The sequence below is a fragment of the Xiphophorus couchianus genome, chromosome 6, assembly GCF_001444195.1.
Source record: "Xiphophorus couchianus chromosome 6, X_couchianus-1.0, whole genome shotgun sequence".
In the NCBI taxonomy this organism is placed as follows: domain Eukaryota; kingdom Metazoa; phylum Chordata; class Actinopteri; order Cyprinodontiformes; family Poeciliidae; genus Xiphophorus; species Xiphophorus couchianus.
This window is the reverse complement of record NC_040233.1, coordinates 19,199,956-19,226,571: the sequence shown is the minus strand read 5'-3', so window position 1 is coordinate 19,226,571 and position 26,616 is coordinate 19,199,956. Positions and strand designations below refer to the sequence as shown.

General features: G+C 36.9%; 1 protein-coding gene across 6 annotated transcripts in view; it reads right to left on the bottom strand.

Moving 5' to 3' along the window:
- The window catches only part of pde1cb (phosphodiesterase 1C, calmodulin-dependent b), a 108,054-nt gene that overhangs the window by 63,277 nt on the left and 18,161 nt on the right, over nucleotides 1-26,616 (bottom strand). For 3 of the 6 annotated variants that reach the window (XM_028021120.1, XM_028021115.1, XM_028021116.1), the window contains exons 2-3: nucleotides 21,197-21,247; nucleotides 19,153-19,318 (exon numbers count right to left, since the gene is read on the bottom strand). In XM_028021120.1, coding sequence (XP_027876921.1) covers nucleotides 19,153-19,318; nucleotides 21,197-21,247 — 217 coding nt within the window. Of the gene's footprint in view, nucleotides 1-357; nucleotides 2,326-6,197; nucleotides 6,483-19,152; nucleotides 19,319-21,196; nucleotides 21,248-26,616 lie in introns of those variants that run through there. The other 3 variants (XM_028021119.1, XM_028021118.1, XM_028021117.1) reach the window with 3 other exon arrangements.

Below are 26,616 nucleotides of genomic sequence, written 5' to 3'. Positions count from 1 at the left end.
CTTACCAAAAACTACAATTTCCTTTTAAAAAGGGCTCACATTTACTTTAATCAACCTTTTATTCTTTCTCAAAGGGCTTTAATTTCCTTCTTGTCTAACAACAAAAACAATGTGCACACATTTGTAACCGATAAAACACCCTAAAACTTATCTGTTTTGTTAGTTTTCACGAGCAATCAAACATTAAAATCAATTAAAGCTTATCTTTTCTAATAACACTGACAATTTCTGCATGCTTCATTAGTTTATATGAAGCTAGTGTAAGCCATGATAAAATAATCAAAATTTAGCTCAAATGCTCTTTTGCTCTCAGACTTTATCTTGATAAAAATAAGACTAAAAACTGAATATACTCACAGTCCACGGAGCCTGAGCCAAATCTTCTCTATTTGTTCCGGCTGTAGGTACTTCAGAGCAGTACTTTCAAACTCCTCGATCTCTTTGGTGGGGGACTCCATGTCAGACAGAGTTCCAGATGAGACAGCAAGAGATGAAGTAAAAAAAATTACAAAATCAAAAAGTTAAATCCTTTCAAAAAATGAGGAGAAAGGCAGATGCGATGCGTAGAAGAAGGCAGTGAAGTGCTGTGAAAGCCAGAAGGTCACCAAGGTTCCCTTGTTTTAAATTTTCATCCAACACTGCAACAAACAGCCTGCCATTCTTCTCCTTTTCCTCTCCTGTAGTATGAGAGAGTATGTGTCCAAAACTCAATAACTCTGAGTGCAGCACAGCGCTCAACCAGCTGTGACAGTCGTAAAACAGCCCAACTGCAGCTCTTTTTTTTTTTTTTTTACTCTCTCTCTCCCTGTCTCTCCCCGTTTTACGTTCACTTCTCTCTGGTGTGAGCACAGGGGTCCTGGAGCCGTGCCATGCTCTCCCAGCAACAACGGGATGCAGACGGCAGGGCAGTGCAATCCGGGATTAACGCACACAGCCGAGCTCTCCTCATAAGTGGGAGGGAGGAAAAACAGCTCGAGTCAAAGAGAGGGAGGAGCCAGACCAATAACGAGAACCCATGTCCGGTTTCACCCAGAGGAAAACCACAGGGGGTGAAAGAGGAAAACGAATGGGGATACGAAGGAATGAAAGGGCAAGACCTTTGACTCAATAAAACACGTTTTCTGGAAAAGCATTAAAAACACATGTAGAATATTACCTTATTTTTTGACATTGCGTATTTTTTCAGATTTTGAATGATAATGAAGCAAAGAGAGGGAAACTAATCCTTAAGGAGTTGATCAATGTTGAAGGGATAAAAGCCATTGCTTCTTATCTTTAGCTCTGTATCTTTTTCCTATTCATCTAAAATGTAGACAATACATTTGCTCTACAACATATTAAAAGCCATGGCAAAGGGGATTAGATAGCATGCAGACAGTGCAGTGACACTGATTTTACAGAGATTACTTTGATCCATTGAGTGCATGTGGGACAATCTTATATTCAATCCCACCAAATACAAACATAAGAACATGTCAAATACAATTCCCTCTTCCTCCTATTATTAATGCACATAGAGATACCGTGGTGTTTTCTACAAAAGCATACATGCAAATATTTCACTTGGTGAGACGATATGGGAGGTAAGGCGCTGAGTTTAAATTTAGGTTGTTTTTTGAATACAAGTATTCATGATGACATATTAGCAATGGAAGCTGATTCACTAAAAGGGAGAGTAAAGTACAAGACAATTTGTATATTTTATTCCATGTTATGATCAAATTAAACATCTTTATTTATTAAGTTTATCTGATAGGGACAGACACTCATTAACATAGACAAACTGAACAAAACAGCAGTCCCATTCTTGTGTCATAGTGCTTATAATGTGAGTTATTTTGAAGGACTTGTCCCTAGATGGGCTTTTTAAAGCCAGTTGGTTTGTCCTCTCACCAAGGATATGAAATACAAGCAAAACGACAGGTGTAAAAACCTTAACCCATGTTAAGACGCCAATATTCTTAAAGTTTCTACCACCCCGTTGTTTGATTTGAGATACATATTCTTAAAAATATGTATAGGGATTGTATGGATATATTTAAACATGTGTGTATTATTCTGACACTATAACTCAGAGATAATCACAAAAAATTAAGCATGTGCAGCTAGAACTTGTGTTTAAAATTCAGTGGAGTTGTTTGTTTTGCACTAAGTCCACTGTCTGAAACTGGTTCTAAAACCTGGGTAAAAATCCCAAATTGCTTTATGATTCATGGCTATGAATGTATGTAAGATTCTGAGCGGCACTACTTTCCACTTGCCTGGCCATTGCCTTCCTATGCAATTTCACTCAAATAAATTCTCACATACAGCACAGTCTGGGCTTCCTCCTCTACACTTAGATTCCCTCCGGTCGATTTTCTACTGGACCAGAAGGAAAAGTTTTGAACGAGAAAGTTGTTTTTCTGTGCTGCTTTAATTATAGTCTGCCTGTAGCTTTAGCTATGCAGTGGAGGAAATGAACGAAGCGTTCAGTCTGAGTTGGTCATGCTTCCACATATTGAATTAACACTAACAGCTACTTTGTTCAGATTGGTTTCTCTCTTTGCTGTGGAGGTGATTTACAGTGCAGGCAATTTCGGGTAAACATCATAGCGTCGAATTGGCGCATTACATACGTCACAGACGAATGCTAGCAATTGGGTAAAATTTTAAACTTCAACACAGTTCACACCTCAGAAAAGCAGTTGTTTCTCAATAGCCAAGAGCCCAGACCCAAATAGCATAGTACAAGAGGACTGCTTTTTACCAGGCTAACCTTCCACATAAACAAGCATGTTTTTTTTTTCTCTTGTCTTGTATAAAACTTGTAAATGTGAGCACAACTTAATTAGTCACCCTTGATCTTTTCCATATCTCTGCAAGCCCCCACACTACTCTCAGGTCTTTCAATTACTTGATGTAGGATGCGGGGATAATGCCAAGGGACACCTCAAAGAGGGTCTCGCTTTTATCTGCTGAGATGGGCCCTGTAAGAGGACAGAGGGGAGCGGCTTGCCTGAGTGCCATGAGTCTAGTGATGTTCACACAGGTGCACTGATCCACGTCGCTTTCTCTCAACCCTCAGTTTCTTTCTCTTTTCGTATCCCCTTTATAGCAGAGTGTTTATTGTGTTTTGTGGAGGTATTCCAGCCCAAGGGGTTTTCAAGTCGTGAGCAGAAATGACATATCCGCTTAGGGAAGAAAACCACAGCAGCAGCTTAACATCTGTCTTCAAGCCGCACACGTTTCCACCTCACACACCTAATGTAATATACCATCTGTATGTGAATTTATGACACCGAGCACGGTTAGATTTTTGACACAAAAACTAAAAATGGCATAAATTAATATGTAAAGAGAGAAAGGCAAAGTGAAAGAATCTCTTCTGTTTGATAAAAGTCTATTTTCCAACTGACTTTAACAAATTAAGTAAAAATGTAGACAATGTGGCCCACATGACATCCTAACATTAAAATTGTAAAAACATTAGACTGATCGCTTGAAAAGTAGTATAATTTTGGAAACACGGCTTCTTTTCCACAGACCACTTGGCAGAAGTAGCTTTTTGCTTCAAATGTGACATTTTATGTTTAAAATGACGAGAAAATGTATGTGTTTGAGAAATTATCAAACAAAAGTGCATATGAACAATTAATTCATGCCCTTAAGTGGCCATTTGGAAAAAAACAATAAAACTGTTTCCCTCAAAATGTGATTGGTAGAGGAAAATCTGAATCATAAGATCAGTTTTCTTTTCATATCAGGAAAAGGGGGTTTGTCTGACGCCAGTGTTCTGCTGTTTTAACCGTAGCAACATAATCTTAAATAATGAACTCAAAATTATATGTGAAAAACATATTTTACAAGTGGAATAGAAGAAAATAATAAACTGCTCCCTGCCTTGCACTTAAATGTTAGAAAAATTTGCTTTTAGAGGGAGGAGGGTGGTTCGAAATTACAGTCATTAGCTGGCATCATTTGGAATCTTTTCAAAACAATTTTTGTTTGCTTGGTCCTATAAAAGCCTAAAAGAATGCTTTCTATGTTAACTTATCTCTTTAAGTCACTCTGAGGTCTGAGAGTGTGTATGGATGGATGTTTTCTGTCTCTCTGTTAGCCTATGATGGACTAGTGGTCAGTCAGGGAGGGACCCCACCTCTAGCCTATAGGTTGTTTTGAGATTGGCAGCAACCCCATGACCCTGGATTTACTTATTGCAATAAATGGATGGACAGAGACTATACTTAATGCTTCCTAAGCCATCCACGTGCCTATTAGGACTACTTTTTTCAGCCCACTGCAAATGACGACAAATATTAGAGGCAATAACAGATTTTAACAATTTCTTGAAATCCCCGAAAAATCCTTTTTGCAAATTTCATGTTAACAAAAATAGTGTACAGTATATTCAGATATGAATAATGTATTTACAATTTTAAAATGGATATATCATGCTTTAAAATCCTTCCTTTTTACATATAAATCATTCACCCTGATCTATATAAAGTAGAACTGCAATGCTTTGGTCTGAACTGCTCTTTAATGTAGCTCTACAGACCTGTCCTTTAGCCCTTTTCCGGAGCATTTTAGATCAACATGTTTCGCTGTTTTTTGAATATGAACAAGACATTTCAAGCCCCGCTCCCCCCCAGGTCGCAGAGCGTTCCACTCCACCCTGTTTGTAGTTCGATGGCAGCTATACAATGGACCTTTCCAAGCTCCGCCCACATTATTTCTACCGGATTTTCACAATATATCAGCTACTAAATGGACAGAGGAGCTAACAAGTTCATGTCATTATCTGGGAGGAGGTTACTGGTTTCTCAGTCACAAGCTGGTTGCAAACCTGAGGCCAGCAGGTGTCAGTCAGTTATGGTAGATCTGAAATTTGGTTTGATGACGTCAATATGAGAAGCTACAGACTGATAGGAGGAACCAAAGAGCTCTGTAAAGGTAAAGGCAAATCTTCTGAAGTTGGGATATAATTAATTTAATTTCACATAATTATCGCGGTAGAAGCCATTTGTTTGTTAAAATTTTATGAAATATATTTGTTCTATTTGTTGTTTGTTGTGAATGACGTAAACTCACAAACGAACGAGGTAATTAGTCCAACGTTTAGAAACTACAGCGGCTGTAATGAGCCACAGCAAAGGGAAACAAAGGTAAAATAACCCGAACAGGTGATCAACTCAAAACCGCTCTTACCTTTTTACTCTCTCTCTCTCTCTGTAGTTTAAGTACACCTGTTACCGTGGCAACGGTAACAGCTCGTCTTGCTCCCCGCAAGACGAGCAAAGATTACGTTAAAAACATAACATTCAGTCCGTTACGAAGTTTTCTTCAGTTTCCAGGCTTGATATTTATGTCTCGATTATTAATCAGCGCTTCCCTGAACACAGCGATGGTTGATTGACTAGCTGTACTTGGTGCTAACGTGGCTAACACGAGTAACAGTTTAGTCCAAAGCCTTTTCTGCTAAAATGAAATCTTTAGTGTATGTCAGATACAGACACATTGCATATTGATCTGTTTAGCTAACGTAAGACTGTGTAGCAGACAGGCTTCAAGGTGTATCAGTTGTATCAGTTCTGCCATTATGCTGTACTTAGCTAACGGGAAGCTAACGGTGTGTTTGTGAGACTGCCACGCACGTGACCACGTAGAATAAGCATCAGCCAATCAAAAGCGGCCCCTCTGGTAAGGTCCATTATCTACCGGCAGAGAAACTTTTTTATTCATTAGAGATGTCAACAATGGACAACGAACCAGCAGAATCACACATTCAAATGAATGCATCGCAATGGCGTTACTACTGTATTTACACCTTCTCCATCCATAGCAAATATGGATGGAGAAACATGGAGTGTAGTTTAGCTGTTAGTGTCCATGAATTTCAGATACTTATTAAAATATTAATGCTACCACAATTTGAATGACGTAAACAGCCTTGACATAAATAAGTAGTTAATTGTGTCACGAATGTCACTGCGTGCATTTGGATGTGTTCCCCAAGACAAAAACAAAGCCAAAACGTTCCAAAACATGCAGAACAGTTATATCCTCAAGGTGGCAGCTAAGCTAGCACACAGGGCTAACAGAAGCACACAGCTCAATGCTAATATTAAACCAACGGCCAGGACGTCATTATTAAGACAAACATATGTATGTCTAAAATAAGCTTTGTTGTCATTTTAGCGTTATTTGGAACTTACGGCTTTGCCGTGTGCCTCGTTTTAGTAGAGAGATAAGAAACAGATGCCTCAATAAGACAAAGTCTGAAATCCCTCTGAGAGGTTGCTGAAGCAGGGATCCTTAAGTGCTCCAAAAACGGACTTTCCCCACTGGGTACATTCCCAAGAAAAATCAAATTCAACCAGAACCTTCGAAGAAGCTCTGACGCCGGGGTGCAATGTAAGAAATCTTGTGTGTTAATACACGCTACAACTTGTTTACTTGCAACTTCGGAATAGCTGATCTTGTAGCACAAAATCGCGGCGAGGTGAAAAAAATGGCGGATTCACAAACCTGGAAGCGATGACATTGTTTAGTTTAGAAGGTTCATTGCAAATGCGGTGACGTCATAGCTAAGAAAAACGTTGTGCCAAATAGAGAAAAGTTAACAGTATAAGCACTCTATAAGAGGTTTGATCTCCTTTTGCATAAATTACTGCCTTGTTGTGGTACAAAAGTGTTCAGCCACAGGCTCTGAAGATGTGCTAAGGACGTTCTGGTTGGTTAAATAGCATTGTTTGGTCTGGTCACCATCTTTATAAAGCTTGCCAGCAGAAGCAAGCCTCAAGCTCTCTAAAGGCACAAGCTTACTCTGACTTTGGACTTCATAAAACACAGCAAACCAACACCAGGAGATGACATTGCACCCCAAATCATTACTGACTGTGGAAACTTCACACTGACTTTCAACGGGCTATGTGTTTCTCCACTGCTCCTTCAGCCTCTTTATTTGAAAAGAGGATTTTCTTTTCACTAAGCAACAGTACAGTCTCTGGTTCAAGAGGCTTGAAAAGAGAAAGGTGACATTTGTGGTCCATGTGTAGGATTTTTATTTGGCTGCTGGCCTGCATCTACCCTCCCTTAGGGGGAGGAGCATCTTAATGTACTCATTCCAGCTTCAGTTCACTCTGCGTGAAGCTCCTCCAAATCCTTATCCGGATTTTACCCAACATGCCTCTCAAGGTTGCAGTTACTGACTACAGCTGCAGTCCACAATTTGTGCCTTCCACCCCAAACTTATGAAGGGCCTTCACAATCCTCTCATTATCCCTATTGCATGTGAAACTTTTTCCACCACATCTTTTCCTTCTCCTCAACTCTTGTTGAGGAAAAATGATTATTTTTAGTGCTTAATACAGTTAATCTTACGGCATGTGTAAAAGGTATATTGAACATTCTTATTTTGAAGAAATTTCTTAATTTTGAACAGGCTTGTGTTAAGGATTTAAAACTAAACTATTGATGGGCAAGTATGCAAACAACAGGAACCAAATGCAGATCAAAAGGGAATCTCTAAATGGAGCTCCTGCTGTGTTGTCAGAGCACAGGAGGCCGTAAAATTAGCATCTCCTCCAGGGCAGTATCATTTGAGCCTGGAGGAGAGAAGCCTGTTTGGTTCACAGAAGATCAAAAGTCTTCCAGAAACCAACATCTGGGATGGTGTAAAACTGAATACAACATAGAATGTTGAAACCACTAACATTTAATTTCTAAGACATTTTTCTAAGTATTAATACCATGTTTTTAAAAGAAGATTGCATTATCTAATTGTAGAACTACTAATCTAGTAAATGATGAATGTATTTGAAAATTGTACTATCTGTGACTATATCAGAATCAAATGGAAATTGTTTGAATGAAAATGTTTTGTTTAGTATTAGAAAATTGCTCAGGATTTATGCTAAATGGGGTTTTGTGAAGATAACCTTTCCTTGAACCAAAATTACTGGATTTAAGCTTCTCCTGAGAATTTATGTAAGGAGAGATAACGGGAGAGACTCCGGATTCCAGGTATCTGTGAAATCTTATCTCATGTTTTTCTTTGCCCAAATGACCGTAGAATCCAGGAGCCCAGGACGCAGCTGTTGACTCTTTTGTTTTACCAGAGAGCAAATGGCCTTTGATCTTTGGTGTAAATTAGGGGGAGTTCTAAGTTTCTCTGAGTGTCCAAGGTGGCTTCCAGTTGGTCAACCAGAGGTACGCCTTAATTGAATATATTAAAAAGGAAAGACACACCTTCAGTATAAGAGTTCGTGCACAGGAGTAATAATTCAGAGCTGCCACTATTTTGCTTTTTTGCATCAGCTCTCTCCAAAGACGCGTCTTTGTTTGTCTGTCTTGTCTGTCTTTGTCTGTATAAGGTAATGAATGTATATCTCTGTTCCTCTGCAGCTTTGTTGTTGATTCATGCGTTGCTTTGTATGGGATTAAACTCTGTAACTCTGTGACGTTAACACGCATTGTTGTTTTTCCTTGTGGCCGCACGTCGCCCACTGAGAGGGCCTGGGATCAGAGGAAGAGAGAGCCAAACTTTTTTCCAAAGTTAATTTATAATTTATTCTTCCTTAATACTCTCTATTAACATTATTGGATCGATCACTTTTGAACGCCCAACTACTTTAGCAATGAGCTTTGTTGTCTTCCACATAATGTTGTGATAAAACCTCTTTTGTGTTTTGTCTTCAGCAATATTCTGAATTCAGAGAAGGCAGAAAAGGTTCTGCCTTCATCCAGTTTGGATGATTCTAAAAATCATCCAGTTTTACAAAAATAAACACTTGAAACATACCTCTAAAATGAATTACTAAAATTAACTTTTACTGAGGTGCCCTTCTACACCTCAGTAAAAGGATACTTTCCAAGTATTAAACACAAAGGATCATTGCAGTTCATAATTCAAACTGATATGTTTTTATATGACAAAGCTTTCACCCTGAAGATTGAAGATAACTTTTCATATCTGGCAGTTATGAAGTTTATTTAACAGCAGCACATTGCAAAACATTGCCTTTTTTATCTTTATGTTTGCATATTGCAACACATTTACCAGAGCCTTAAAAAATAGTCAAAGGAAGCCCTTAATAGACACGCTCACTTTTTCCAGCCTAGGTCAGAGTGAGTGTGATTTTCTTGGGTCTATTGCCACGCTTTCTGTTCTGTATCTGAAATAATTCTTTTTGTATACACTGATAAACTGCTTGCTCTGTTTGAAATATGTGCACTCTGGTTGACCCTGCCCGAACATATTCACCTAGATGTATGGAAAACCTTCACATCTAGGTGTTTCTATAGTACAACACGTGTACAGTTTGAGAAAACAGGATTTCACAGCAGGTAGTTGTTTTTATTTTTATATCTTCTACAGTTTATTCAAGCAAATACATTTTGTTTAAATTAGAAGTTAGTTGCTATTGGTTGCCTAACAAATCAGATGCATAATATGCATTTTAGAATAATCTAAACTGTATTTAAATCAGATAGCACTGATAGAAGTTCTGACTTGCAAAACAAAAACTTCCATGGTGAATTAAACAGCAGGATAAAATGCAGCTTTACTGGGAGATGTATAAACTCTAAAACAAAATATCAGCCAGTAATCTGAACAAATCTGCAAATGATGAGTGAAACACTTTCAGGAAACAAAAAAAGAGAGAAATAAATTACACAGTTGAATGTCTGAGAACATTTCTAAAATACTCAGATGTTTTCTTATCTGCATGTTTTATGTCAGTAAATTGGTTACAGAGTCAAGATAAAGCATGAGTCAACTCAAGCACATGGGAAACAAAGTGGAAAGTGTTAACAACTAAAAGCTTTGTCAGCGACTATGATGGATGGTTGGGTAGGCCTAAACAATAACAACCTGCAGCTCTGATTGTCTGCAGGACAATTTAGCTTATCCACTTAGCAAACATTTAATTTCAATTCCAGATTAATGGATCAATGCAAGATCTTAAATCTCCTCCATACCTTCTTCTAATGATAAATTACATGATTAATTACTACTACAGGTGCTCACGAAGGGCCCTAGAGAATCAAGTCATCTGCAACATTTCTGTGACTAAAATGAAAGGACATGATAGAAATTACACTGTACTAACTCTACTGAGGCTTGTACATGGCTCACATAGTGAAATCAAGACATTAACAGCCCCAGCCATTTGGAGGTACATGAAAAATTTAAATCTCATTTAAATTTCCCGGCCGCTTGTTAAGGATAGCTATGCATCAAAATTGCAAGCGCCTTCACAGTAATGACCACATTTAGTTGAAAATCATCTATCAAAAAATATGATTCCGCTGTATAAACTGTATTTCTCTTGGACTTAGTAGAGATATAAAGCTGGATGGGAGCAACTGAGGGCACTCAACCATAAAGCTTTATTTATTTGCAGAGTTATAGAAGTGGAAAAATACATCAGCTTCCTCCCAAGACAGATAGAAACAGGTCAAAGGTGGAGACTCAAGGGAGAGGGGAAGCAATCAGGGCAAAAAAGCAAAAATTACACAGGATTGGATCCTTGTTTTCACCAACAAAAGAGATCCACATGGTAAGACTTGTTCTTAAACTTTTTGAGTTTTTCTGTACAAATATATATTATTTGATGAAGAATGAAGATCCTTTCCTTGGATCAAGGATGAAGCAAAAACAATGCAATTGACTAATAGCACAGTCTTCAAAAATGCCACAAGATAATTGTTCTAGATTTAGAAGATATAAAGTGTTCTCTCAAATTTAATTTAGTTCGGCTCACCTTATAGATATCAGAGTTATAAAACCCCTCATGTTCTGCTTCCCAGGTGCTTTTTATGTGTGTTTACTTACTAGCTGCTTATTGCAGCCTAATTTCCAGGTACCCGATGGATATATTTATGCACCTTTTAACCTGATTTTCTTTGCTAAATGTTCCTTGCTGTTTTGCAGTCTATTCAGTCTAAACGGGTAAAGCAGTAGGTTCTGGAAGCTCATTAGTTAGACACCCACAGCTCCTGGAAGGAGCAAATGGGGACAAGATTGAGAGCTATTTAAAAAGTAACCGCAGAGGCTAAATGGAGACTGTAATCCAAATAAAGAGATGATGTAAACTACAAGTGTAAATACTTCCACAAATAGGTACCAAGCTCAGCACTGGATGGGACACAGCCATAATAGATTCTATTTTAGACTCAGCTAGATTCTAAAAAACTACTCTTATAAAGTAAAGGTTGGTAAATTACCCATTTACAAGCGCTTTCATAATTTGCTGTATTTTGTCTTATGCATACAGACTTATGCAATTCAACTTTCTTTTAAGGTTGAAAATTAAAGCAAATTACATATCAAAATTTTCTCCAAAGTTAGTTCCATGTAATAAAACACTCATATATTTTCTATGAGGTAACCTTTATGAATCCAACCACTCAAAGGTTTGTGTTCACTTGAAAAAGTTCTACTTTTAAAACATGAAAATTAATCTGTTCTTCAAATCTGGCTTTTCTTTAAAAGAAAAACGACACTTTTTGTATGTCATGGTGCAAAGTGTTATAGTAGCCTTTTACCTATGAAGGTTCTTCCCGTTTAAGGAAATGACCTTAAATGGAAATGAAATGACATCAGACTTGTATGGCACTTTCCTGAGCACTCAGCCTTATAATGAGCGTGATTGAGAATCAGGTATTCTCAATCGCGCTCACATTCACGCACTGAAGGCAGCAAACTATAGCCACAGCTGCCTTGGTAGAAGCAAAATTTTACACCGGCACCATCAGCCCTTCTGTCCACCAGCACCAAGCAAGGTGTGCGAAATGTTTTTCCCACAACAAAAGAGGCAGACGGAGCCGGGGCTTGGACAGGCAACCTACCGATTGCAGGACAAACTCCATGGCCGATGAAGGTCTGACTCCACCATCAGCCATCACTGCACTTGGTACAAATCTCCTATTTTATCTCCCCTGAAGCATACAAAATTATCTTACTGACTGTTGCCATTTTGCACTGTTTGTGCAACTTTTCATTTGTTCTACACCGTAAACTTGGATTAATTTGTCTCCAACAGCTTTTTCTCATCTTCCATCAAAGTAAGCAATTTTTTCTCCAAATCAGTCACCCTGAGATGTCAACAGTGAAGTCCAGCAAAAGTCCACTGATCAAAACAACAGCACAATTATTCTTTCAGACAAGTTTCTGCTGCCGATCTTATCTCCATGCTTCAGTTACGATCCTGATCCTGTTACTGTAACAGTCTAACTATAGCATCTTTTAAAAACAGAGATGGTTTCCTCATATATTGCGTGGTATCTGTGGTGTGTTTAAAGGAAGTCATGTTGACAAAGCAAATATGCAATAATAGAATTAGGTTAGGGATGTGATTTAAGGTGCAGGACTATTTCTTCCATGTAACATAAATTGGTCATAGTATTTTATAGTATTATGGCATTTGGTCTTAATTTTATCTTTGTATTGTTGTTGCGCAACACCCCCCCCCCTCCTTTCTGTCTCTACTCTCTCACTCTCGTACTTCCTCTTCTGAGAGGGGAGATGTGCTACCAGCTCTCCGTCTAACGGGTACGTTGAGTTTCCTAAATCTGCTGGGATTTACCCTGTCCAGAACTGAAGTAAACTCTGTTTAAGCTGGTTTCGAGAAACGATTCGCCTGGTTATCTGACGGCCTACATCCAGGTGTCCCACCCTTCTTCCCCCTGTGAATTAGCCAGACTGAGCAGCCTACAGCCAACTAGTTTCACAGAGCACACCTGTTAACGGTCGCTCGTTCTCTATTTTACAACTTGCATTTGTTATTGAACCAGGTAGGTTTTAGTGACTCGGGCGAGTCCCAAGGATGAGGTTTTAAATATGGGCTACCAGCAACCTAAAAACATTTTCCACTTTTTCCTCTCCAGAATCAAACATCACAGCTATTTTACAACCATCAAAGAACTTTAAGGTGACTCATTAACTGAATGTCCACAACATCTTTTAGATTTTCTTTATGCTAAATATTTTATTAGTAAGGCATTTTTGCAAGGGTCAGTACAGCTTAATTCAGTAGCAGAAATAATCAAATAAGTAAAATCAGTCATCTAGTCTATCTTTCCCTACTGCTGACACTGAGAACTAAAAAAGGGAACCTTTGAGAGAGACGGACGGAGTTTGGCGTTTCGAACCCCAGACCTGGCACGACGACGAAGAAGGTGCGGCAGCAGGAGGAAGATGTTGATCGGCGAAGGCCAGGATCTCCGCAGGTCCGATGAGCCTCCTCTCCGCATGGATGCTGAGGTCACACAGGACTTGGTGCTGGCAGGAAAAAAGGCACCAGTTCTTCTTCCTTGTCTTTGTCTTCATCTTTGTCTTTGGGGTCAGAACCCAGCCGATGAGAGAAGTGCGATTCGAAGCCACAGATTGTGGGCCAGACGGGTTGGTCTCCATGTGCAGGACAGTCTCCGGCTCCGTGGCCCCGGCTCTTCTTCAGCTGCAGAGTTCTTTGTCCATCTCGATCTTGGCTCGAAGCTGCCCGGAGGATCCAACGAACGGTTCCTCTTTTGCACCCACCTTATATAGGGTTCATCTGTCTGCTTAGACAGATGATCTCATATCCGTCACTGTCTTAAGAGACATCATGTCATGATGTCTGTGCCAATGTCTCAGGGTTGCTCAACCTCCTATGTCCAAATAAGGTGCTGATCATCTCTGCTCTCCTGTTAGTTCCCCTGTTTCCCTTCCTGTCACCTTTCACCTACCATCTACCTCCAACATATCAGTGATGTTTAATTGCAGTTTTACAACCTTTTACACCATTTCAAGTTCAATGTCAAAATCACATTTATATCACATTTATTTTCTTTAGCTTCTCTGATTTAGCATTCATTTATAATTTTATAACCATAACTTATTAGTTACTCTTATTATGATCTTAATGTGAGTTATTACAGATGTTTTTCTGAAAAGAAACCAAGAATAATCTATTATTCTAATTATTTGATACCAAAGTTACATTTGCTTGTTTTTCTTATAAGTGTTCTCACAAATATAAGTGTAAGTATTATTACAAGTAAATCAATATTAATATAAGTATTTTACTTTGAATCTTATCAAATTACTCAAAATGTTTAGATTTAATTTTTTAAAACTTTCATGCTTTAAAATAAGGAATAGTCTCAGCTATTTTTATAAATCTGCAGGCTGGAAACTTCCTCTTTTTCCAGGAAACCTGCTTTTCCTGTTTAATGAATCTCTCTGACTGACTATGATTTCTTATGATTAGATAGAAAAAAGTAGAATTAAAGCAAAGTTTGCATGAGACAAAAACAACACACACAACTAGATTTATTTTATTGACACTTAAGTCTACTGTTGGGCCTTGATATCACTTGAGTGATTCATTATAAAGATAACTTTATTTATTATTACTGTTAAACTAACTTTATTGACACTTAAGTCTACTGCTGGGCCTTGATGTCACCTGAGTGATTCATTTTAAAGATAACTTTATTTATTATTACTGTTAAACTAAAATCTCCAGCATGGGGAAGTGGGATGAGCTCGGATTTTCTTGACAGTATGCATTAAATAACTTCAATTCAATTTGATTGAATCCGATGACAAAATCATGTCCTTCCTTAATCATAGGTCAGAAGAAAAAAGAAAAAAAAGACTTATTATTTGGGCAGGTGTGGACTGTTTCTCCTTTTGCTTGGCACAAACAAAAGCTTTATTTTGCTCCCAATTTTTGAAAATTTGACAACCATTTCAACAAAACATAGGGTACTGATGATTATGTTTAGATTTTATGTAATATTATGCCATTCACTGTGGTACAGCAGTAACATCATAATGTTGAGGCTGTCTCTTAATCATTTAGATCAATGGCTTTGCTATTTGGACTTCCCGTCTCTCCAACCAGCGGAGGCTCATTAGTGGGCTACTGAGGCTCGTGATGGAGCTTGTTGCTTCACAGGGGCTGTCTGTGGGGGTCTGTGAACCCACTGCTGTTGCCAAATGAGGGGTCAGCTACAGAGACAGTGGGCTGCCACGATGGAGACAGCTGCCTTAATCAGCTGCAAAGTGCACTGCAGCACACAGCATCCAATTAACCATCAGATAAATCTCCCAGCTGACCACAAAAGGGTTTTAGCTGCAAATGAACATGGTGAATTAGCAATATGTGAGGTTATGCTGGTTGCTGGTTGTTTTCTGTGCAATTTTTGCAATATTTTATGAGAAAGCTGATTTTCCCCCTTAGCTCTTTGCTGCTCTTTTATATTATTCTGAGTCTTCTGCTTGTTGTTAGACTGCCATTATTCTTCATACAACAGTATTGTTGTAATATTTTTTTTTTTTTCAAAATGAATTGTCTTCATAACCACAGCAAGTCTGAACCATATAATTCTGACTTATTTCAGTTGTCCTTTGACATTTATTCACTATTTATGCACCAATATGAACACAAAAACAGCCCTACAGAAGGCATTAGGATGAAAAAGCACACTTGTCTTGACAATTATTTCTAAGATGTGCTGTTTTACTTTAAACACCTAAAAATGAAAGAAGGTTTGATGATAAGTATACACTTACTATCCATTTTATTGAGTATACTAGACAGAAATAAAAGTTATCTGCTTCTAATAATGTATATCCACCATTACTTTGGTTTGATCCAGGATCTTAACCTTGCAATTAGAGAAAATTGGGTGTGATCAATAAATTCAAGAATATATTTTATTTTGTATGGTTCTGTTCTTTATTCATGTTTATTTTTGTGTGTTAATCTATGTTTTTAGCACAGATACTTCCATTAACAAATTTAAATAATGTCTCCAATGATTTTCCATTTCTTTTTGTTGACAAGACAACAAAAAGAAGCCATTAAAACAAAACAACAAGAAGTTTAATGCAGCCATACAGGAGAAAGTTAAGATAATATTTCAATAGAACTCACTTACTATGCAGGAGTAAATTAAAAGACAAATATAAAAGACAAATGCGCCTTTTCAAAGTGTAACCACTGCAATCAGTCACAGCATTAACAGCCTGATGCTGCTTATCTTCCTATTGGTAAAATAGCTCCAATCTATTGTGATGTGGATACAGGATCTTTTGGGGGAGCCCTGTTGTGTTAAACTAAGAATATTTTTCGGAGTCAATCAGTTTTAAGTTTAATTAGATAATCTAGGTCATTAACTTCTTGTCTGAACGGCTTTACCGTTCTGACATAAGTGACAAAAGCAAAAATCATTGCAACAGAAAGTAACAGATTTAAACTTTGGGTTAGATTGGTAACAAACCTTAACTTTGTTGATGAAAGTTTGTCATCACCTTTTCTACCAACAAGACAGTCACAAGACAAAGAAAAGTTAAACACTAAACAAACTAAACTCATACAGAATGACGAGAATGCTGTAAATAAAAATTTTGATACAAAACTGAAGATAAATTCCAATCATAACTAATTTTAGTAATACAAAAAGGCAGGTAAAGTTGTTAAACTAACCTACAAGATTGTATCTTCTTGAGTTGTATCAGGTAAATAACATTGGATTAAGCACTTGCAGATCATGCAGCTTGAATCAGTGCAATTCATATGATATTGATGCCAGACAGCAGTTTAGCCAAGTGAAGACACTCACAGCATTCTGTATATAGTAGAAAGTTATTGATTGTCTACCATTTAAACGGCTAGGATTCTATATAGCTGCTGACCAATCACCTTTTCTATCACAGTTTTAGCCCCAGTAATTTAATTTGGGCACAGTTGTGCCCTCCAGCCCCTGCAAGAAAGAAAACCAAAAAAGAGTGGGAATGGAAATGTTTCATTGGCACGTAGAGCAATGCTAACTGGAAAACACCTCCAACTTAAAAAGGTATCAGTAAGAACAAGACGTAGAAGACAGTCAAGCAGTCACTCCTTAGCTTAAAAAGAAAAAAAAAAAAGAACAGCTATTTATCTAAAAGTGCTTCCCTGGAAACCTTTTTTTAAATTTTATTTATAAGTCAGTTACTGATGTCCTTCCTGCCTGTAAAAGATTATCTGATCATCCTTTGCTTACCATTGAAATCTAATTATCACAGACTGGAGGATAACATTCAGCTACGGTCAAAGAGGTAACGTGTTCCATCATTTTATGGATTACTATTGTTTTCTCAGTCATTTAATCACCTTCTACCGTAATCTCGCTATTTGTCATTCAGGTGCAGATCCCTCTCACTCTCAATGGATTTATCCTCCATTAACCACAGTTAGCAGGGCCAAAGTCATGAGCTGGCTTTAGTGGGATTTCCGTGACAAAGCAGCAAAGGAATTAAATCACCGCTGAAGGTTGTGATTAAGATTGTGCACTGGGAAATCACCTTTTTTTTTTTGGTTTTTATAAGCTAAAGGTTTCTTTTCAGCATAAACCTTTTATATGTAAAGTTATCTTAAAGTCATATTTTAAGGTGAATGTAATAATTGTTGTTTTTCAATGATAGCTTTTAATTTAATACGCTGCAGTTTGTGAAAAACTGTTCACAAACTGTAAAACCTCAAAGTGTCTAAAATGCTTAACAAAACAGTGGTTTTTGATCTGACTTACATGGCTCCAAAATGTGGGCGCCTTTTTGTTATCTGTCTGTTCTGCCCTGAATAAGTTTTCTGTTAATTGTTTGAATGTTCAGTCAACGGGGATTGGACATCTCATCAGTTGTGCATTTTGAAAGCTGTAGGAAAATATAGCCACACACCACAGGTGGGTAATGATGCTACAGAATGATTTCAGTCTCAGCACTGGCTGTGCGCTAAATGAAAGGGCTGTTTCATTGGGGTTGTTTCTCCCAAGGAATCTGAAATCCATTTGATCAACTCTAGATCAAATTCTAACATACTCTGATCACAGCTGGACTGGATTGCTTTTGCACTGATTATTTGTAGAAATAAAAAAGAGCATTAAATATAAGAGGAAAAAAGAAGTAGCATTTGACCACCTTACACTGAGAAAGGCATGAGACCACCTGCATGTCAAAATGGGACGAAATTAATTAGTGAAACTTTTTCCAACAGCCGTTGTGTGATGGGCTAAAAGAAAGCCTCCAAGTGTGATTTCTGGATACGCCTCATATACCTACCTTCTTATTCACCTACCTCTAGTTGGAATTTTTCTGCTTCTTGCTTGAGTCATTCTCTTAAAGTCTTTCCCTTTTTCTTGAGTCTTTTCCCATAGTTGTATTGAGCGTGGTCTGTGTCACCGTAAGTGATTCCACTTTCATGAACCTCCTGCCTAAACAGTGTTTTAGTTGTGATGTTTTTGTCTTCCACCTACTTTGAGATTTTCTTCTTCATCCAAATGTTTTATAGCTTGCTTTCCTGCAATGCAGGTGCTTACTTGCGGTAATTAAATGTAATCTATAATGATAAGACAAATTTATTGTCTTCATGGATAAATGAGTCATTTCCTCAGAACAGGGTGAGTTTGCTTTTCTGCACAGTTCCTTCTTCCAAGATGTGCTGGTACAGCTTTTAAATAAAGGAACAGGTTGAGACTAGTCAAGTGGAAAATCACTTTCTACATCTTATCACTCTTCTCTGGATCCAAACTGCACGAGAACACAATGGCCAAAAACAATGCTGCATTTTTAGACTTCACAAGGAAACATGGAAGAGGAAAAACAAAAGGAGGTGAGACTAAAACAGGGTCCCCACAATTTATCATGTACAATTAAAAACCTGTTGTGAAATATAAGGTGTGCTTCAGTATCCTCTGGAAAAAGGCTCTATTTTTGCTACTTGTTGCTTTTGTAATATACTCCTTAGCAATCAAGGTTAATTGGAGTAACGTCTTAAAAGACAACATTGTTATGCTAATGCTGGTTTCATGTCCCTGTTATCCAAGTGAAATCAATCATGGCTGAGTCCCCTGAGGTCAGCAGCCATACATAACAATTACCAGCGTATGTGATACTGAGTCAAGAGTGCTAAATGTCAAACACAATGTTTAAGCTTTCACTAATCTAAAAATAAACATTTAAACTGCAGGATGATGCTGAATTTTAGACACTGGCTTCTCTCCATCCAGTGAAGTGCAACAGGAAAATTTGTCAAGTACTCTATAATAGACTGAACATGTCTGTTGAAGTCTCATTGATTCCTCTATGATAATTCAGACATAAGAATCTCTCAGTTATGCTACAGGTTGATAGCAGCAAACCTGATGGCAGTTTTCTCTGTGGCATCTGGTTCGTCTGCTGCTGGAAGGTCGTCGGCCAGAATCTCCTCGGGACTCCGCGGGTCATTCAGGGGGACCTTCTGCTCTTTGCCTTTGATCCCCATTCCCGCCGTGATGGCATTCCACAAAGCACTCTGGGATTTAGAGCCTGCAGAAGAGAGAGAGATAGCTGCATAAAGAGCAACACAAATGATGCTTATGTTTATTTACCAGCTGGTGTCCCAAAACCATCTGGTAAATTAATAATATTAAATGTGGTGTACTCCCTGGAAGGATGCACCTTTCACAGTCGCATACAAATGAAACAGGATCATTCAATTCTTTTGCAATGCTGCCCTCATGTGGATGAATATTGTCAGTGACTGTATACATTTGAAATGAACTCCCCAGCACAGTAGATAGAGCAGCTGAATAAATATCAACCCTTTCATGCATTAATTATGATCCTTTGTGTCAGAATTTTGTTCCAATTTTGTTTTTTTGATTTTCTTAAGGCATAAAAAAAAAAGGTAGGACAAAAATTTGGTACATTTTTTTTAATTTATTTTTATTATATTTGTTTTAGGTGATCAACTATAATTTTCTCCAAATACAAAGTTATTATTTGAAAAATACATCAGTAGCATTGTTCTTTAGGGGTTCTTTATCTGATGTCACAATATTTTTTTTACCTGCAAGAGTCGTCTACAGTAAAAGGAGGGACACAGTCAGTTGGCATGCTTTTTTGTCTGTCTGCCATATCGGATTTAAGAAAAAATAATTTCTTGCATTTGCAGCTGATGGCCAGTAGTTGATAGTATATTTTATGATGCATTAGTGTCCACTTCAGTGGTCTGTGTGCATTTATAACATAAAAATCCACGAGAGGCACAAGAAAATGGCTTTTAGATAGCTGCCCACTGTAGTGACCACTATGCATAAAAGGGTTAAACACATCAATTTCTTTCTCAGAAAATATATTTCTATTGGTAACAATCCAAGTAATCCTGGTGGAGTGCTGAGCTGATACAAACTTAAAAGCTCCTAAGAAGGGTGCTTTTTATTGTAGATAGCATGGAGAAGTATTACTGTGATAATATACTGAAGATGCATAAGTGTCAGAAAATGTAGGACATTCACACAGAGTCACACAATGGCATCCCAAGCCCCAAACTCCACTGTTTGTGTGGTGTTTAGAGGAAACGTGCAATGGCCTTTCCTTTTTGAAACATGCTGCTAAGCCAAATATGCATTTAAACAGTTACATTTTGGTCAAACATCTTCAATCCAAAACCTTTTCACACTCTCTGTTGGTAGTCTGTACTTCTTGGACAACTCTTCTGATAATTGTTTTAACTCCTCTGTTAGAAATATTGCAAGTAGAACTGATTTAAGGTGAAATTAAAATATATCCTACTCAAAATGATAGTTTTGAATGTTGTTTTGAAGGTAGTTTTGAAGATAGTCAGAGGTTACAGATATGGGTGGGAAGTGATGAAATCAATCTTTTTTTGGAAAAATAAGGTTTCTAAGATTGCTAGAGAGTGCTTAGCTCTCATTAGATATTATCTTCATAATGACAGTTCAGGCTGGCACTAATAAGGGATGAGGTTGCCTTCTACTTATATATTTCAGTTGTGTTCTTACATTTCTAAGACCTTTGCTAGTTTTTTTTTTCCACAAACACTGTGTCATCTAATCTTAATTCCACCACTAGTGGCACAAAAAAGGCTGTACCAACTTTTGGTAGCTCACAAACCTAAAACTGCACGTGTCATTCAGAGACTGCAAATGTATCCGGTGATACATGAAATTTTGTCTTGCCAACAAAGAAAGATTTTAAAACCCATGCCAGAGTTTCTGTTTAATGACCTCTAATCTAACTGTTAATGAAGTGGCCATAAATCTGCATCATTAATATCTCATTAGTGGTGGGTAAAATGACCCTTTAATGGTTTGATCTGAATGGTGAATTGATTCAAAATGAATTATTTCAGGGAACTGACTAAAATTGAAGTGAAACTAATACAGTGCACATTAAACTTACGTGCAAAACTTGCCGGGGGTCTGCAGGAGCTCTCTCCATCTTCATTTGCCACTGATAAAAAATAATGCAAAAAATTGTAAAAATCAATACTGAATAAATGCATAAAACATAAAACCACAGAATCTAAATATTACTTTCAATGCATTGAGATTAAAAAAATAACTTCTTTTATCGTATGAGTTTTGTTGCTCTGTCAGATTTAAGTATTTTCAGTGAGCTGAAAATTACACTGAAAAATGTTTCTGAAATTGAAAATAATTATTTGAGTAAAAAAAACCAAAGCATCATGAATTGAAAGCTATACCATGCATAATAACTTAAAGTTATGTCACATACTGTATGTCAGTAATTCCAATACCATTTATCATTGGTAATTGGATACATGTTTTATTTCTTATTAAAAAAAAATCTATGTGTTTAGTGTTTGCTGAGATAACTGGAATATACAGTTTGATAAAACTTGTTTTTTTGTTTAAGACTAAGAGTATGTTTGAAAAAAAAGCAGGTATTATTTTCAATAAGTTCATCTTTCTGAAACAAAAATATCTTTTTTTTTCATCATAGTTAATAAAAAGGGTTAAAAAACAAAATTCTTATCTATATAATGAATTACCGAAATAAACAAACTGTGCAATAATATTAAAATTTTGCTCTATTTTGGTTGTTTTATAAACACAATAATTTTTCCAATGCATTTTTTTGCATAAAGGAAACTATGCAAAGAAAGCTTTGTTCAATACCCGTGAACAAAGCTTCACAGATAATGAACAGTGAAGCTGTTCAATATCAGTTTCACTGGTATTGAAGCTGGTATTGAACACAAACCACTAATAATTTAGATGTTCGTACACTAAATCACTTGAAACTGACACCATGGTAGGACAGAGGCATCTTACTGAGTCAGAATATCTAAAGCTTCTAAACCCAACATTTTATTTCTCAAAAATCTAGAATACTGCATTGAAACAAACAAAAAGTATTTTTCACATGCACACACGCCTGCACACCCCCACACACGCCCACATGCACACAAAAACCCCCAGCTAAAAACAAACAATTAAAAGATAGTGGTTTATTCAAAGTGACCATGGCCAGGTTTTGCTCTAAATAATCATGGGAAAGGCAGATGTCCAGCAATGACTCATTAACCTTTCCAAGGCCTTAATTAAATGAATAAACACATAAACACAAATCCTCTCGTAGGGACTGTTCTGTCCGTTCATGTCACTCTATTTACCAAGATCACGGGCATGTTCATTTTCACATCATATAGGTGGCTGTCAAATTATTGTATTTACCTAGGTTTTATGTGTACGATATATGTGGGCAAATCCTCTTCTATCTGGCAGAGTTCTATCTCAAAGTTTTAAATTAAAGTAAAGCTTTTGCGCCCCATCCACTTTACCATTTGCATCAGATTGTGCTGACATATTTCCAAGATTAGACGAATAGACCATCTGCTCGATCATCCAGTGTCTCTGCTCTCTGTGCTATGTCAGTTTTCTGTTCAGTCATACTTGTTCTGCAGTCCTCCATTGTCTTTCACTTCATGGTGACTACTAGTTTATGAACACCTCCTAAAGAGGATTGTGCATAATATTGGTGAGTCTACATCAACTCAGGTTACCTGGTTGTGAGATGTAAGATCACAGGTGGATCATGGCACCAGAGGATGATCTGAAAAGTGCTAACAACACCTTGTTGAATAAGTCTTATCTGGACACAGGATGAACACACAACAGACTAGACACAACAGACTAGACTGTTGTGTGTGTTATGCAATTCACTTTTTGCATTGAATTACTGAAATAAATACTTTTTTTGGATGATATTCTAAGGTATTAGAAATTGTGCACTGTTGTACAAAACAACTGCCACAAACGAGACACATGTAGAAAGAGAAAAAATCTAATTGCATTTGCAGTAGTTACACAAGTACTGAAGTAAACAATAGCTGAAATAAGAGTGTCGCTGCACAATAAGTCAATATCTAATTATACTACATTTTACTGAAAGATAATATTGTGCTGCCAATGAGAAGATGCTAAGGTTAACTAAAAATAATCCAGTCCAAATACTGAGATGCAATATTACAGATTAACAATAATAAACTTGTATAATTTTTTGGTCATTAGATGCTGATAGTAAGCAATACCAAACAATCCTAGTACAAAATTTTCCCAAAGGCAACAAGGAATGTCCTCATCCATCATAGATGTAGAATGTAGGAGCTTCATTAGTGTTATAGTGAGGAATTGTCTAGACACATCTTCTAAGCTCATTTTATCAAATAGTTCCCAAACCTCTTTTTTATTAAGGATGTTTTTCTGTGACATTAAGAGAAGATCAAGAGGGAATCACTTTTAATTCTCCACCAGCTAATTATACTTATGAGACTGAATGGAGCTCAGCTGTCTTCTAAATCTATTCTTCTATTAACAAGAAGTATTCACATGCATGAAATATCGTTTGATATTTAGCAGTACGTATTCATTTAAACAAATACAGGAAATAGTGATTCAACAGGTAGCAATATTGCAGTGTGTTGCATTTTGGGTAATGGTCTCCATAATGATCTTTTATGTATAATATTGCAAATGTGACTACGGGGAAGGCAAGAATAACACTTATCTTATCAGAGAAATAAATGAAAAAACTAAACTAAACTAAAGATCAAATTGGAGTAGCAAATATTGTAAAATTTCACAAATTCCCACAAACACAACCCTATAACATTGTAAAAATAATAACACTGTAAAAAGCTAAAAATTGAAGCTGATTTAGCTGCAAAGCATGGGCCACCATCATTCAAAACCCAGTGGATTAAGAACTGGATGTCACTTATGTATGTGGTGGCAAAGGGACCCAATACTTTTGGCAACACAGTGTATTTCCGTCATGAAAGTACAATTTATCAAAGCATTTACATTTTCAATTAAGCTTCATTTATTTATTCAACTGTGTTTCACAATGATGGCAAAAAAATTAAAATGATGATTAAAAAACACAACTGCACCATCAGTACAAAGCTCTGATGTTGCGGATTGCTATTTATAGCTTAGCTTTGTGAAAATCAATCTGAATCTGTCTCCAGTTTCAGGATATTTTCCAACTTAATCTTTTTAAAGCTGCCAGTCAATAAGGTATTCAGATTACAGATAAAATATACTATAGGAATGCAAAAAAAGAGAGAAGAAAATCTACTTGTTTCATTTATTCATATCCCAAGTCTTATGAGTAAGTGAACTACTGTATGGGTCACTCATACAATGACAGTATTTCACTTATATTTTTGCTTCATTGAAATGGTAATTGCATACTTTTTCATTTCACATGACTTAATTGAATTCAACCAGCAATGTACCTAAGCTTCCAAAGTGAGAGCCTCTAATCAAAATTGCCTGTTGTGGTTAATTGTTCAAATTCTTGTGGGAGAAGCGTGTCTGGTTACATAACCTCAGAGTTTTAGGGCCATGCTTTGTTAAGTTAGCTGTCTTTCTTACTGCTGCGCACAGTACGGATCATTGAAAAGCAATAACATCCAAATGCAAACACCACATAGAGGCCAGCATCATGTTGAAAGATATTCTGGACAATGCACTATTGTAGAAAGGTATCTGTTTCACCCTTACTTTATGGCACTAATTGTAATAACTATAATTGTAATTAATTTGTTGTCTCAATGACTGAATGTTGTATTTTGTTGCAGAGTTTCATTTTTTCCATAACAAAAATCATGTAACAGATGCAAACAGAAACACCAAAAAGCGTTTTAAACACATCAGCTAGAACTCCTTGTCCTTGAATGAGCAATGCATATCTCACAACAACTTAGCTCACTGTTCCTCCGCCACAGAAAAGTGTCTTGCTTGGATGGAAGAATTTGCACAGCTCATGTGGAGAAATAAGATGCTGAATTTGATTCATTTTATGAAGAGTGGGGCTCAGAGGTGAATGTGGGAGAAGCTCAACGTTTTTGCACAGGATGAGTTGCATTTGAAAGTGTAAAGGGCCAAATCATCAATCTCACACTTTGTTTCTTACATTATTATAGATGAATGTACCTACTGGAGTTACATAACATGAATTAGATTTGTGAAGGCCCCTGTTGAAAGGCCACATGGTTGATGTTAGAGGGTTAATGCATGTACTCAGATAGATGTAATTACTAGAGTAATGGTTGGTAGGCACTCAGTGAAATGATTTTGTATAGAAATGTGCACAGTGTGATCTAGAGTCGACCCACATTATTTTTCGTAATAATCTTTCAACAAAATTATTTGACATACAGTAAGGGTAAAAAGAAAGCACACTGCTTTAAATGTTTGGGTTTTAGGGATTCTCATTTTTTAAGATTGGCATCTCGAGTTTTTCACAATCTCTTCCATTTTGCTTTAATCTTTTAGGAACCTATAACGTATTGTATTCAGAAAAACTAAAATAGAAGTTTGAACCAAAAATATCACAATTGGCCTTTACATTGGTTTTCGATGCATAACCTTAGAACACACACAAAAAAACAAACAAACAAAAAAAACAACTTTTAATTCCCTGCCACGAAAACAAAATACTGGCTTTCTAAAAGGAATATTCCAGAGAAACATGTGGTTGCTTATTGTTGACATAAAAATATATGTAGCAAACACATTTGCTATAAATATATTTGCGGCAAGAAATGTATGCGAGTGAGATGAGTGTAGGCAGACACAAGAGAGCAGATGTCGCCTCACCCATCCAAAAATGTCTCGCCTTTAGAAGCACTTTTTGCCCCAGGATTATGTAGAAAAATGAATCCTAAATTTTAGGAATGCAACAACCCACACCTGAGGGGTGAGAATGCAACAAAAGTCATAGCGTTGTTAGAACAGATTGCTTAAATAGCCAGACAAGCAGCTATGGATGCTGTTTTTGAATCAGAATAGAAAACAGAAAGACATTAAGCAGAATGTTGAAATCATGTCTGGATAAAGAGAGGGCCAAAATTTATCTTCAGTGTTATGAAAGACTCATTACTAGTTATAATGACTGGTGGAAGCAGTTCCCTCTAAGGGTAGTAGAACCAGTTATTAGCTTATTACTTTTCCAACATTGGAGCGGATTGAACATAAAGCAATCTTTTGTAAATGTCTTTTGAATTTAACTAGATTATCTTATTTTGATCCCTTTTTTGATGATCTGAAATACGTAATAGAATGATGTCAAACAAAAGAAAGCAGCAAGGCGTTAAAAACTTTATCTTTGTAGGCTGTTTGTGCAAATATTTTCTGAAAATGTACAATCCATATCTGACACAAATTGTGCAGCACATTTCACAACATTTTAAAATGTCACATTGTCATACATGTAATTACATTGCTGTGGGTTCTACTACTGAACCTATAAGGTCCAGACTTAGAGAAAACAAAAAGAAAGCTGGGAAA